The sequence below is a fragment of the Hemicordylus capensis genome, chromosome 3 (genome assembly GCF_027244095.1).
Source record: "Hemicordylus capensis ecotype Gifberg chromosome 3, rHemCap1.1.pri, whole genome shotgun sequence".
Lineage (NCBI taxonomy): Eukaryota > Metazoa > Chordata > Lepidosauria > Squamata > Cordylidae > Hemicordylus > Hemicordylus capensis.
In genome coordinates this window covers 311,800,316-311,815,643 of record NC_069659.1, presented here as the reverse complement: position 1 = coordinate 311,815,643, position 15,328 = coordinate 311,800,316, and the positions used below count along the sequence as shown (strand labels likewise).

Genomic DNA, 15,328 nt, shown 5'->3' with positions numbered 1-15,328 from the left:
ATCGCTAGGGAATTTTGCATTCACACATCAACATTCACAATCTACTGGCATTCACAATCTAATTGCACACAGATTACTGCAATCAAACCAACCAAAATTCAGCACTTTGAACTCCTATTGATTCCAGCATTAACTTCTCTCCTATTGAGCTCAGTAGAGCTTTTAGCTGGATTGTATCACAATTACATTTATATCACCACACCACAGCAGTATGTGGTCGCCATAAAAGAGTCAAACCTCAATCAAGTTATGTTCCAGCAACTTGCTACTAAGACTGCACACTGACAAAAGCTGAGCCTCTTGCTACTAGATGGAAGGTAACATGCTATTCTGAAAACATCTGCCCACACTCCTTGGTAGCAAGTGCACAAGGGGAAGGAGCATCAGTTCCTAGCCAGCTTTATTCTGTCCCCTTCACACAGCTATCACATTCCAGGCCTTCAAAGAGTACTCCTCTGACTTTTAACACTGAAACAGTCTTTCTGTGCCAATAGTAAATCAGCCAGCCACTTAAACATACAGAACAGTGAGCACAGCAAGCACTGCAATTTAGTTTCTGACATGCTTAACTAGTTCTGAAGTTCTGTTAATCTCCAGTGCCAGTCTATTTCAGCAAACGCATCTAGGGGGCAAATGAGCTCCCTGGAGTGGCTGAGCTCTGGCTAGAAGTCTTCCACCCCATGAGAAGATCACAAGCGGTTAAGATAGCTCAGCACTGCCATCTGCCGACATGAGCAAGTTATTGCAATGTATTAAAAGGCTGTGGACTTTGGAAATTAAAGCAAAGTGATACTCATAGCAGGCAAAATACCACCACTTCCCCCCCCCCATCATTTAAAAAACTTGGCACATATCAAGGTGACCGCAAAACAGACTTTTAGGTGAAAAGTTCAAAGCCAGTCACTGCAGTCAGACTTGGTATTTCAAGAGATCTCCTCTCATCTGTGCCTCAGAGCTGTACAACTTGCAAACCACCAACCTGAATGCAGCCCGCAGCCCCCAGTCATATATGGCAGCCAACTAGGAGCTTGATAAACCTGCTTCTGTTGCCTGCCTGGATCTGCAAAAACAGGGGGAGTCATCAAACTTCTAGAAGGCCATACAATATAGCTGGTGGACTGTTTTCATATTAGAGCAGGTCAACAAGTTGTATAGGCCTGCTTGCTCAAATGCAGACACGAAGCACTAAAAATCAAATACCACATTCCTCACCCGTACAAAGTAACACAATCTGCTCTTGTTCATAACGACCTTCCCGAATATGGACAGTAAGGATGCTGGAGCAAAATGCCAACTGACCCTGAACACAAGTTCTCAGAGGTTGCACTCTGAGCACCACATCACACATTAATTTTTTGTAATATGGAAACTAAGAATCATGTTGGAAAAGAGAGTAATGCAGGAATATGTATGTCCGCCCCGCACCACTCACTGGGGCTGTCTTGGAGGCCTCTACAGCCACTGGGGAGAAGTGCAGAGAGCTCAGCGGAGCTGCCACTCCCGCAGAGGGAGCATGGAGTGATGTGCCCTGGTGGCCGGACTGGGCGCTGGGCATGGAAAATGCTGTCAGGATGGGAGGGGTTGCAAAGGGAAAGAACAGGTCTCAGACAGGCCGCAAGGGCAGGGCAGCAAGGGGTTAATAAAGAACGGGGCAGAGCTTGAGGAAGGGGTGGGGCACTGATGTCCGGCATGCAAAATGGCCTTTAAAAGGAGCAAGGCCGAGGATGACAGTAGTTGGTGTTTGGGAGTGCTGTGATCCTCTGGTGAAAGGCCAGCACTGGGTCCAAACTGTGCCACAGGAGGAAGAATTGGGAGGCGTGAAACCCCCTCCCCTACCTCTGAGGCCCCGCCAGAAAGCTGTGGACCAGTCAGGCAGCAGCCAATCCACCTCAGGCAGACAATGTATTAACATACATACACAGAGTCTATGCAACTGAAACTATCGTGCAAATGAAACTAACATTATGCACTACAAGTACCAATATCAACAGAATGATACTGTTAGCAGGCATCTTAAAGGTCATCTAGTCCAACCCCCTGCTGAGGGCCTAAAAACTAAAAGAGGCACTGGTGGGAACACACTGTCTATAATATTGTACAGGCAAACTTCGTTATCCATGGGTTCAACAGTCATGGTTTCGCATATCTGTAGTCGAAGAATAGGTAGCCGATCTCGGCATACGCTGGGGGGCACCCCGTGGAACTCACATATCCGTAGGTAAAGGGCCTCGTACGGTCGACCACAGCCATACTTGTAAAGGGGAATCCGGCAAGGATTCCCCTTTACAAGTAAAGGGCTTGGACTGGAGGGGAACGAGGGGAAAGGGGGCGGCCACAGCCAGGATGGCGGTGGAGACCAAGTGGGCCAGTCTGCAGCCCATTCCAGGCCTTTCTGTGCACGCACATGTGCTCACAGAGGCCCAAAATGGGCTGCAGACCAGCTCACATGTTCATTTGGGAGGCAGGTGAGGAGGGAGAAGGCGTCCTCACTACTACTTCCGCCACCACCCTGGCCGCTGCAGCCACCTCCGCTGCGGTGGTTTAAAAAGATGCTGCCACCCTTGCCGCTGTGGTTGCCGCCGGCGCCATCCCTGCCGCACAATGGCGGTTTTAAAAGGTACCGCCGCCACGACCCCCACTGCCAACCTAAGCCCTCAATCATCGATATTCGCAGATTCTGTAGTCATGGTTGTACAGCAGAACGGAACCCCTACGAATAGCGAGGCTGTCCTGTACGGGCAACACTGCCAAGATTCCACTCTGTAGTCTGAAACTGCTACTCGAAAAACTGCTTGTCAAGACCAGCTTTAGGACTAACTATGGTTGACAAGAAAGTTAACAATCCATATTAGAATAATAGTTCATTCAACAGCCATATACAAGTCCTTTCAAAACAAAGAGTTTCTGTTCATTTATATAACTGAAAACAAAGATTTGAAATTGCCTTGTGACTCTTACCTTAAAAAGGTAGAACTTGTGGTCCACCTGCTGGCCCAGCTTCTCTTGTAATCGCAGTATTAAATGTAGAACTTGGTCTTTACGTGAAGCTGTGATGAGAGGCTCTGCCTTTCTAATGTCTTCTACTAAGGCTTCTACATCTGTCCTAAAGTACATTTAAAAATACCATTTTCATCTTCTGGCAAATAGTGCAGTGTGTGCAAAACAGGATTTGAAGTAACCAAAAGGAATCTAGTCTAAACTGTTCCCATGCAGGGTCTTCCGTACTACCGTATTTTATGGACTATAAGACTCACTTTTTTCCTCGAAAAATATCTGCCAAAATTCAGGAGCGTCTTATATGTTTTAACAGTTTAATATGTTAAAACTCTGAAAAACTGGATTAAAATTAAGGTGCATCTTATAGTCCGTAGCGTCTTATAGTCCGTAAAATACGGTATCTCCTACAGAATAACCACAGCATCCAGATTACAATGGGACACAAACTCTTGGTGGGTTTTAACCAAAAACAGAGAGCAAAATGAAAAAGATACCGCTCTTCAGTGCAGAATAAGTCAGAAAAGCAATTCAGAAGATGCCATACACTATTGTGAAATACAACATAGACACATTGGTGCTTGTCAATTTGAGCAGGAGAAATATTCCTTTCCAAGCCAAAATCTCCTGATCTACTAGACTTTCAGAGGGAAGGGGAGATCAACTACACTCACTCCTCCCTAGCACCAGTGCAGCATTAGCAGCATGAGTACTCTGTTAGTCTGGAACATTGGCCATAGTCTTTTTTCACATAAACAGCCCTATATTTGTTACACTTTGTTCTCTATAATAATATATACTTTAATTTGTACTAGGTTTAGGATGTAGTCTCATGCACACTTATTTTGGAGTAAGTTTCACTGAACTCAGTGGAGCTTGTCTGAGAGTGCTGGACTAGGACCAGGGAGACCCGAGTTCAAATCTCCATTCAGCCATGATACTAGGTGGGTGACTCTGGGCCAGTCACTTCTCTCTCAGCCTAACCTACTTCACAGGGTTTTTGTGAGGAGAAACTTAAGTATGTAGTACACTGCTCTGGGCTCCTTGGAGGAAGAGCGGGATATAAATGTAAAAATTAAATTAAATTAAATTAAATTAAGTTAAATTAAATTAAATTATGCTGTTCAGTTAGCACCTTTGATGTCTTCTCAGAAGATAGATTTCCTATTTCCTCAGTCAGTCAATTTGCTCCTTATTGCAGTAGTTTTAATGCTTTCTTTCTGAACAGACAATGAATTTTGAACATAGTATTCCACATATCTCACCAATGAGACTTACAGTGCTTTTTCTAAATAAATCATCAGATTTTAAACTGCTATTTGGACTTAAATTTTCTGCATGATAGCAATTTACATTTGCTATTGGTTTTACTTTCAAACAGCACATTTGTTTAGCAAAAATGTTGCATGGCCTTGAAAGGTTTAGTTTGGCATTATATTAGGGTTAGTCATTGGAGATAAAGAGTTAATTCCTCTTTAAACTGAAAAAAACGTATCTGAAAATAGCCTCAGATCTTTTGACGCATTAAAAACAGAACAGCATCACTGGGAACAAATATACAGTTTACAAAACTGGTTCCTGTTTGCAAAGTATTTTCATGTAGACATTCCAATTGGTGAAGGACAGATGTTTCACTGGTGAATGATGACCATGGGGCTAAAGGGGATTTGTCAAGAATCTTCTCTATTATCAACATTCTCAAGAATTACATCTGTTATGTCTGCAGTCATGGAATAAGGGGACAGCTTCAAGCGTGGATTGGTAAGTGGCTGGAGAACAGAACCCAACTACAGAACTTGGAACCACTATCCAGATCTGGACAGTTTTGGACAATGGAGGGAAGTAAAAAGTGGGGTCCCCCAAGGATCTGTACTTGGACCAATGTTCTTTAACTTGTTCATAAATGATCTAGAAGTTGGGGTAACCAGCAAAGTGACCAAATTTGCAAATGATACTAAACTATTTAGGGTAGTGAAAATCAAAACAGATTGTGAGGAGCTCCAAAAGGAAGTCTCCAAACTGAGCAAGTGGGATACAAAATAGCAAATGCGGTTCAATGAAAGGAAATGTAAAGTTATGCATATTGGGGCAAAAAAACCCAACTTCACAAATACACTGCTGAGGAGAGGAGAGCTGGTCTTGTGGTAGCAAGCATGACTTGTCCCCTTAGCTAAGCAGGGTCCACCCTGGTTGCATAAGAAGGGGAGACTAGAAGTGTGAGCATTGTAAGATATTCCTCTCAGGGGATGGAGCTGCTCTGGGAAGAGCATCTAGGTTCCAAGTTCTTTCTCTAGCATTTCCAAGATAGGGCTGAGAGGGATTCCTGCCTGCAACCTTGGAGAAGCCACTGCCAGTCTGTGAAGACAATACAGAGCTAGATAGACCAATGGCCTGACTCAATATATGGCAGCTTCCTATGTTGGGATCTGAGCTGTCAGTGACTGATCAGGAGAGACATCTTGGAGTTGTGGTGGACAGCTCGTTGAAAGTGTTGACAGTGCAAGGCAGCTGTGAAAAAGGTAAATTCCATGTGAGGTATCATTAGGAAGGGGATTTAAAACAAAAATGCTAATATTATAATGCCCTTATACAAATCTATGGTGCTGCCACATTTGGAGTACTGCATACAGTTCTGGTCACCATATCTTAAAAAGGATATTGTAGAACTGGAAAAGGTGCAGAAGAGGGCAACCAAGATGATCAGGGGGCCTGGAGTACCTTCCTTATGAGGCAAGGCTACAGCATCTGGGGCTCTTTAGTTTGGAAAACAGGCGACTATGAGGAGACATGCTAGAGGTGTATAAAATTATGCATGGAGTAGAGAGAGTGGACAGAGATAAATCTTCCTTCCGCTCTCACAACAGAAGAACCAGGGGTCATCCATGAAACTGAAGGCCAGGAAATTTAGGCCCAACAAAAGGAAGGACTTTATCACACAATGCATAATCTGTGGAATTCTCTGCCACAAGGTGTGGTGATGGCCACTAGCTTGGATGGCTTTAAAAGGGGCTTAGACAAATTCATGGAGGACAGGTCTATCAATGGCTACTAGTCTGGTGGCTATAGGCCACCTCCAGCCTGAAAGGCAAGATGCCTCTAAATACCATTTGCAAGGGAGCAACAGCAGGAGAGAGCATATCCTCACCTCTTGCCTGTGGGCTTCTCAGAGGCATCTGGTGGGCCAATGTGTGAAACAGGGTGCTGGACCAGATAGGCCTCCAGCCTGATCTAGCAGAGCTGTTCTTATGTTCTTATAGTGGCTGACATCCTCACTATCAAAGTATGAGCATAAATAACACCTCCAAGCACGTAGTGGGACTGCCCTTGCAGCTCTGGCAGTTCCCTTACATGTGTATTTTTGCACAATGGAGCCAGCGGGCACTTCTTCAGGAGCACTGTCCTGCAGTCTCAAACCCCTCGTTGCAGCACAAACATGGTGTGCTTTAGCATTGTGTTTCTGCTGCAACAGAGAGCTTTAGGAGTGCAAGATAGTACTCCAGGAGAAGTGCCCCGCTGGCTCCATTGCGGGGGAAATGTTTGTAAGGGAACTAACACAACAGCAAGGGCAGTCCTGCTGCATGCTGAGAAGTGCTATTTATGCTCATGCTTCAATAGTCAGGATGACAGCCATTATATTTAAGTCAGTGTATGTTTCCTGAAACATTATTGTGACACCTTGGATTTAACTCAAGAAAAATCCCAGGACAGTCCCAAACCTAGCTTTATTTGTAGCTGTGAACAACAGATTTTGCATGTTTCTGCAACTGTACATCACGAATCTCAAGGCAGAGGTTGTGTCTCAATAATCTAATCACCAAGGTTAACTTGTATCCTTATATTTCTATTTCAAGTACACCTTATGGATGCCACAAATCTCCTTAAATTGAATAAGATATATCTGATCTTTATTACTGACCCACACCCCATTGTAAGTAATGAATTCCATAGTCTCCAAAAATGCTGACATCTTAGTAGCTGTAAATTGGAAACCCTGCACCCTTGAATCTTCAGCTGTAGAAAGTTCCCAAAGATATAAATGTCTATATCTGACGCATCTGTTCACCCAGGCTTTTAATTAAATACTAGCTGACCCCACACAGAGCATCTGTGCAGTTGTGCACTGAGCCTGTGGCATCCCCCCTGCAGCGCTCTTGCTCGCTCACTCCCCCCGCAGCTGGCTTGCTCGCTCCCCCCCCACAGCTGGCTCGCTCTCCCCCCCCCACAGCTAGCTCACTCGCTCTCCCCCCCGCAGCTAGCTCGCTCTCCCCCCGCAGCTCTCTCACTCACACTCCCCCCGCAACTCGCTCACTTGCTCTCTCTCTCGCTCCCCACGCAGCTCTCCCCATTGGGCAGGCCAGGTCCAGGCCATCCTGCCACCGCCTCCCACCTCCTCCTCCCGGCTGGTAGGACTTTGCCCACCATCTGCCCACCTCCTCACCGCCGCCATCATTTCTCCCCGCCACCGCCTACTCTTCCTGGCCGGCGGGGCTTCGCCCGCAATCCACCCACCTCTTCTGGCCGGGCAGTGGTTGACTGGGCTGTTCCTCTCTGCTGCCACCACCATGGCCACTCATTCCCCTCAGGCTGCTGACAGGCCCAGGCCCATTCCTTTCCTGCCTGCCTCCCTCTGACAATAGGCTTGGTAGCCCCAAACAGCAGAGGTGGTTGACTGGGCCCTTCCTTGCTGCTAGTGCTGCCATGGACACTCACTCCCCTCAGGCTGCTGACAGGCTTGGGCCTGTCCCTTGCCCTTCCTTCTGTCTCTCTCTCCCCCGCCCCTTCTTTTTCTCTCTTTCTCTCTCCCCCATTCACTCTTCCCCTCTGTCTTTCTTCCCCTCCCTTTTTTCTTTCTTTCTCTTTCCCTCCCTGAGTTAACAGATTTTGTTCATCTTGTTTCCTCATCTAATTCACACAACGTCAGCCTCCTTCTCCTGAAGGGGCTCCTTCCTCCCTCACGACCCATCTTTTTGCAGACCCCTGCCTGCTATCCTTTTATATAGAGAGATTCCTCTCCTCTACAGTCAAGAACATCTTCCAGCCAGTAACAGTTGCATTCCAACTGACTTTAACCATCACAGGCACCTCCTCCTTATCTGCATAGGGAATCCCTACTGCCCAATCACCACAGTGCCACAGACTCCTCCTCCCTATCTGCATATGGAAACCCCCCTGCACAATCAGGTGCTTCTGCTTGCAAACTCTGTCAGCCAATCGCCTCCTTTCTACCACGTCCCCACGCATGGCCTGTCTTGGAGAATTAATAATATAGATAGTTTTAACAGTTTTAAAATATTATTTTATACTTTTAAGATATTATAATGTTTTAATCTTTTCTGTTGTCATCTTTTTTGCTTTGTTGTAAACTGCACAGAGACGTACGTTTTGGGCACTATAGGTAAAGGTAAAGTGTGCCATCAAATCAATTTCGACTCCTGGTGCCCACAGAGCCCTGTGGTTTTCTTTGGTAGAATACAGGAGGGGTTTACTATTGCCTCCGCCCACGCAGTATGAGATGATGCCTTTCAGCATCTTCCTATATTGCTGCTGCCCGATTTAGTACCAGCGGGCATTCGAACTGGCAACCTTCAATGTTGGTCAAGCATTTCCCCGCTGCGCCATATATGTTAAATATTAAAATAAATATATCACTAGGTGAAACAGGATTAGACACCTACACTTCAGTCTTAAATTAATGTACCTGAAAGAGAATGGTTTGACTGTATGATTTATTATTACAGGAAAATGTTATTCACAGAACCACTATACACGGTTCCGCGTGTCCATGGGGATGTCTTATTGACACCTATTTCCAGTATCCACAGATACTGATGAGTTAAAACCCATGTATCCGTGGTTCCTAGAGGGCCAGACGTGACCGTGGAGGTCACTTCTGACCACCATTTTGTCTCCAGGAAGCCAGGAGCAGACAGGAGGAGCCATTTTGTGGCTCATTTCTTGGCAGGAAAATGAGACTTTTCCCCGTGATTTTTCGTGGGTTGAGGGGGGGCAATCTATCCTTTGGGGAGCATTGCTAAGCAATGGAGGCCCAAGGGAGGATGCCAGAATAGGTTCTGACCCATTTGGGGGGAATTTGAGGGCTTTAAAAAAATTTCCCTCCACCCTGGGACCTAACTCCCCTTTCCCCATAGACGTAATGCTTCATTACTTGCAATTCCATTACTCATGGTAGCAGGCAAGGAACGGAACCCCCACGAGAAACAAGGTTCTCCTTTACCAACAATCATATAATCTGTTTTTCGAGCTGTTTAACAGAATCGCATGTATTGGTTAAATTGTTCTGTGCCAATTTGTTGTTTTATTGTGTATAATAAAATATAATACTTACGCAACACTGAGATCTAGTAAATCTATGGATTTGGTTTTCACTTCTCCACCTTGAACATATTCCAAAATAATGCCTTTGAAGAAGCAAACAAGACTATTATTAATTCAATGTCGGGACAGACTGATGGGAAACACTACAGAGGCTGACCTTTACTTTGATAAACACATAATGATTTCAGTACCACTACTTCAAATTTTAACCAGTTGAGAGGAGCAGCATCAGGCAGACAGCTTGTTGGTTTCTGTACAGATGTTGTCAGACATAGGCCAGGGGCCAAAGAACTGTACAACTAGTTGCACATCCCCCAAAGATCTTTGGACTTGTATTCCTCAAGCAGCAGCCTCCACCCCCCACCCCACTAAACAAGTTACTGTTGAAACAAAAGAGAGTTTATATGGTTTGAAGATCTGTTGTTCAAAAGGGAAATTGGGCACCTCTTTGGATCATTTGGATCCCAGCTGTAGTGTGGCCATATTAAAAATACTAACATTCTTAAGGCAAATGATATATTGATAATACAGACAGAACTCAGGGTCATCCACCACATAATTAGCTCACAGGGAATTCACTACCAAAAGATTAAAACTGAGCACAGGAAAAGATCATGGAGGTGAGAAACGTTGTGGTGGAAGAAAGTATCTTCAACACTTTTTGTGTGGTCTATTTAAAAGGACTAGACAAACACTTCCAGGCTGAGTGGAACAATAAGAGAGCACTCTCCCTCCCTCCCTCTCTCTTTTTTTAATTGTAAAGGTTATATAAAATATTACAAGCACTGGGGGAACACTTGTGTCACACAATCATCACTAGTGATGTCACAGGCAGCAGCCAAAGAGTGCCCCCGACACTCACCACAGCCTACAGAGCACAACAGAAGTGCTAGTTGGGGAGTGTAGGGATCCAGTTTTCCAGCAACAAAATTTCAGGGTTTTGACTGCTATGAAAATATGAATTTCTCTCAACACAAATGCTATCTTGGGGGAAATCAACATGATTCCTGCAGAAAATGGGTAACAGCTGCACTCTCACAATGACATAGCAGCTGCTGTTGCTTATACTAAAAACAGCAATCTAGAAAGACATTTAAAGAAAGTATTAAATCAAAATGTTTCATATATAGTAGTTCAGTAATCCTTACATCTATCCTGTAAGCTTGATGAACATTCTTAACCACTGTAAGTTAGGCCTACATCATTATTACATTGCAGAAGTAGGACTAAGACTGAGAGACAGTGGCTTGCCTATGGTCACCCAGGAAATTCATCATGACGGAGGTAGCACTTGAACTGGGGACTTCCCAATTCACAACTTATCTTCTTAGCTACTAGAACACCATCAGTTGTTCAATACAGCATGTTTAAGAAAACATAGTGCTTTAAACACACATATCTACTATTTCAGAAGGACTAAGAGTAAGATGCCTAGACTCTGAAGATGCTGAGAGCAATTTAAAATCCCAATGTGCCTTTTAAATATGAAAAGAAAATGTAATAAAGATTTTGTAGGATGCAACTGTCAGGCAAATAGCTGAACAGCTTCCTCATGTATGCATCAACAAAATTCCTAACCAGTACTTTAATCTTAAACACATGTATGTGAAAGTAAATATGTGGTTTCAATGCAAGATATGTTCAAATAAGATTTTAAAAGAGTCTTCTTAAACCAGTGCTTCTGGAAGTTCACTGCTGGTACTTTCACAGAACTGCAGGATCAAAGTCACTGATGGTATAAGAAATAGAAGTCACCACACGAGCTTTCTCAATGTGTTATCTTACTTTTAAATGCAAAAGTATATCTGCCACCATATGCCACTCTGCTATATATCACTGAGACACACAGAGAAGCAAGCTGTCCAGTTCACTTATCTCCACTACAATCTGTGTATTCCAGTATAAATAGTTTGCAGGTTAGCGTTATGCTAATACTTTAATGTTAGTCCATTGTTCTCATTGAGAAATATTATTATACAGATGTGTACCATTATTTGGCCTATAACTGCACAGTAAATGTTATACAAAAGGCTGTTACACCAGATCTCATACAACAGGCTGGCATTTAGCAGAATGTAACTTTTCTATAATGTCTCTAAGACACCAGGATTATAAGCAAATAAGGACCAATTCACATAACTCAGTAAGCTTAATGCAGTTGTAGCATTAAGTTAACCATGTCAAATTTTAGCTATAACCAAAATAAAAAATAAAAAATTGTGTGCATACTGACTGACATGCTGAAGTCATCCCAGATCGCCAGATGGTTGATCACCATCACCGCTTTTAGACATTTTCTATTGCATGCCAAAAGCTGCACTACCTTGAGCATGTAGCAATCAGCATGACTGGATCTGTTCATGGCAGCACAATTAAACATCAGCATGGGTAAGCAAAAGATTCAGCTCAGTTCTAACAAGCAGAAAGGGTAATGTGGTTTTTAAATAGTTGTAATTGGTTTTAATGTTGTAACCTGGTTTTCAGGGTTTTTAAATTGTTCTAATTGTTAATTGTTGTTTTATGTTGTTTTATAATTTATGTTATAAACTGGTTTTAATGGTTTTGTTTTAATTGTAAATCGCCCTGATCCATTTTGGAATGGCAGTATAAAAATTGAATGAATAAATAAATAAATAATAATGATAAATGTGGATGGGGCTCAGCTCAGCCTCCTATTGATTATTTAACTGTCTTCAATAAGGGGGATCAGGCCCAATGTGTATTTCAAGGAGCAAGTTGCATAGATTTGCAAAATATTCAACTTTTTAAACTCTCTTCCCCACGCAATGTACCTCACTGCAACCAGGCTTAATTTTTAAAAAGAGAGAATCCAACGAGGTACAAGAATGCCTTGGAGCACAACAGTCGGACACCATCCACTTTTACACCCAAAGGTGGGAGTGGTTACTCAGTGTTAAGGGGAAAAACAGAGTGCATATCTTCAAAGCCACTCTTTATTATGACTATTACATGTTGGCGATGCAGCTCCTAGCACCAGCAACCCTATTAACCACTAGTGATAGTGAGCAAGAGAATCCCCTCTCTGTCTCGACTCTACTATGTTAGATTGATAGTCTCAGATTTCATTCTCTCACCTGAGAGACTGACTTCCTTCTTCTCCCTTTCCCTCCTCTCCCTCTCCCTCCCTCCCTTTCCCTCCTTTCCTTTCTCTCTTCCTGTATGTAGCTAGCAACCAGACCCAAAGATCTCTCCTAATCTATCCCCCTGATGGATTTCCTAAATAAACTGCTTTATTTGAAACGTCAACTGCATGTCTCCAGACAATATTAATCAGCAGTGCTCCCTTACCTGTGCACTTCGGCTGTAGCTGGGGCAGATAAAAGAAATCTCCCCTCCCGAGTTCTTTAACACTACATATTTCACGGCTGACTCCTCAAGCTACGCTCACTTACCTGGGAGTAAGCCCCACTGGGTACAAGGGGATTTCCTCCCAAATCAATATGCCTAGCATCGGACCGAGAGCTTTGGCAGCAAGACTGCAGGGCTGAGCCCTTCGGAGCAAGCCCTTAGCCCTGCTGCCATTAATTCTGCGCCTTCTGCGATTCCTCCTCTCCATGTGGTTGTGTCCCGCTTTGCTTGTTGCACAGCGCCCGCCCCTACATTGTGCCCCACCGAGTGTCCCCATCGACCATTTCACCGCACCTGCTCCAGCCCTCCTGCCTTCCCATCGTCCACGCTGGCTGCGTTCCCCTGCCAGCACAGAAGGCTTTACCGCCTCGTTCCCGGTCCTTTCCCTTCCCGACCCCACAGGTCTCCCCGACAGATTCCCTCCCCTTCCTTCCCCTCTGCACTCGAACCGTTCCGCACCCGGCGGGTAATATCGCAGCAAGAACCGCTTCAGCTTCATCTTGTCCCCGAAGGCCGAGGCCTCAGAGCCGGTGTCGTTGTCATAGAAACCAGACAAACCGACTCGCGGAGTGGCGCGCAGGCGCAGCTGGGGACCACCACCACCCCACCCCCCCCGCCGGTCTCTGGCTCCGCCTTGGGCTGCGGTGGGTGCGAAGGGAATGGGCCGCGGTGGGAACGGCGTCGGCAGGCGGGGAGCGAGGTGGCCGGGGGCTGAGTTTTGTCTGGAGGCACTGGCTCCTCGTCGCCCTTTTTCCCTCGTTACTGTGGCAGCGGGAGCTTTGGTCGTGATAAAGAACTTCTCGGGGTAGCATCACAGCGGGCTTGGGGGCCGTAAGAGAGGAAGGGGCAAGGAAGGACCTCAGAGGACGGGGAGAGGGTGCCGAAAGGTGCTCTTTGCAGTGCGTTGTTGGACATGCTTACTCGGAAGTAAGCTCCACTGAGTTATTTATTTACTTATTTATTTAACACATTTTTATACCACCCAAAACGCAAGTTCTCTGGGCGGTATACAAGACAATAAAACAACCAATAAAAAGATTAACGCATTTTGACAATTAAAATCTAAACCGTTAAAACACAATTAAAACAATATCTGATTAAAAGCCTGGGTGAACAAATGCATCTTGACTGCCCTTTTAAAAGTTGTAAGAGATCGGGAGGCTCTTATTTCAGCAGGAAGTGAGTTCCAAAGCCTCTGGGCAGCAATGGGGAAAGCCCGTCACTGAGTAGTAACCAGACGAGCCGGTGGCAACTGCAGACAAACCTCTCCAGATGATCTCAATGGGCACTTACTCTCACTGGAGCACAGTCAGGGACATTCTGTGCGTGTTTCATGCAACTGAGTTCAAATGGGGGCATGACGGTGCAGCAGTGCAGTGTGATCCTATTCATGTTTATTCGGAAGTAAGCCCCACTGAGTTCAGATGGGGCTTGCTTCTAGGCAGGCAAGTGTTCATAAGAATACTGCCATGCTGCATGCTCCTATGGGTGTTTATGGAGAAGTCCTGCTGAAATCAGAAAAGTGTGCCGTTGTTGAGTCGGTGTCGACTCCTGGTGACCACAGAGCCCTGTGATTGTCTTTGGTAGAATACAGGAGGGGTTTACCATTGCCTCCTCCCACACAGTATGAAATGGTGCCTTTCAGCATCTTCCTATATCGCTGCTGCCCGATATTGGTGTTTCCCATATTCTGGAAAACATACCAGCGGAGATTCGAATTTGAACCTCTGGCTTGCTAATAAAGTCATTTCCCCACTGTGCCACTAGGTGGCTGTTGAAATCAGAAGCCCCCTCCAAATTAAGTAGGCTCCTTTGGAAAGGGAAAGGGTAGCCTAAGTAGGCTTTCCTTTGGAGAAGGCAGGTGTTAGGCTGCTTTGGATGTCAGCCAGGGAAAGTGAAATGTGAAGGAAACCAGAAAATCTAAAGGGAAGCCACTTTCAAAAAGTAATGATTTTGTATTGTTTGCTTTAGTTGTGGTCAATCACTGAATTCCACTGAAAAAATTCCACACACATTCCACTGAAAGGTACTAAAACCAGAGAACCTTCAAGAATTATTATAAGAATGATCACATAGACACTATGAACAAAGCTTTCTGCAGGGGGGAAATATCCCCTGCAAGAAAAGTCAGCATGGAATATTTGAAAAGATTCCCATTTCAGATGAAAAACTAGCATTGTAGGTCAACAGAAATATGGCATAGGTTAGAGTTTAATAACCTACCACTCTTTCAAAGCATTCTTATGACTCCCTGTTACTTATCCTTTGAAGACCAGACCTTTCATGTTTCAAAGACAGGAAATGATACAATAGAAGAGGGCTTCTAAAATACTTTAGGGAATAAGATTTCTTGGCTTTTTGAATGGATTTGTTTTTTTAATTGTTACATTTGTATTTAGGAATCTGTGTAGTGATGGTGTGGCAGAGGGGAGTTGCTCATTTTAAGGAAACTGCTGCTAGATTCTGGAAGACAATTTAGTTTGAAATAGTTATGTAGTTCATGTAGGGTTGATCATGTTCAGCAGCAGATGTGTTTGCTTTGTTCTGTATACATTGTTTTACTACAGTTAGTAGCATACAGTGTGATAGAGGCATGTCTGAACATACAGAGGCCATGTTCTAGGAAGGT

The 15,328-nt window shown here is 44.5% G+C and overlaps 1 protein-coding gene across 2 annotated transcripts in view; it reads right to left on the bottom strand.

The window, feature by feature from the left end:
- Positions 1-13,305, bottom strand: part of DAW1 (dynein assembly factor with WD repeats 1) — a 46,471-nt gene extending 33,166 nt beyond the window's left edge. The window contains exons 1-3 of one of the 2 annotated variants that reach the window (XM_053309834.1): positions 13,159-13,305; positions 9,341-9,413; positions 2,959-3,103 (exon numbers count right to left, since the gene is read on the bottom strand). In XM_053309834.1, coding sequence (XP_053165809.1) covers positions 2,959-3,103; positions 9,341-9,413; positions 13,159-13,198 — 258 coding nt within the window. In that variant the 5' untranslated portion in view covers positions 13,199-13,305. The remainder of the gene's footprint in view (positions 1-2,958; positions 3,104-9,340; positions 9,414-13,158) is intronic. The other variant, XM_053309833.1, reaches the window with a different exon arrangement.
- Between the last annotated feature and the right edge of the window lie 2,023 nt (positions 13,306-15,328).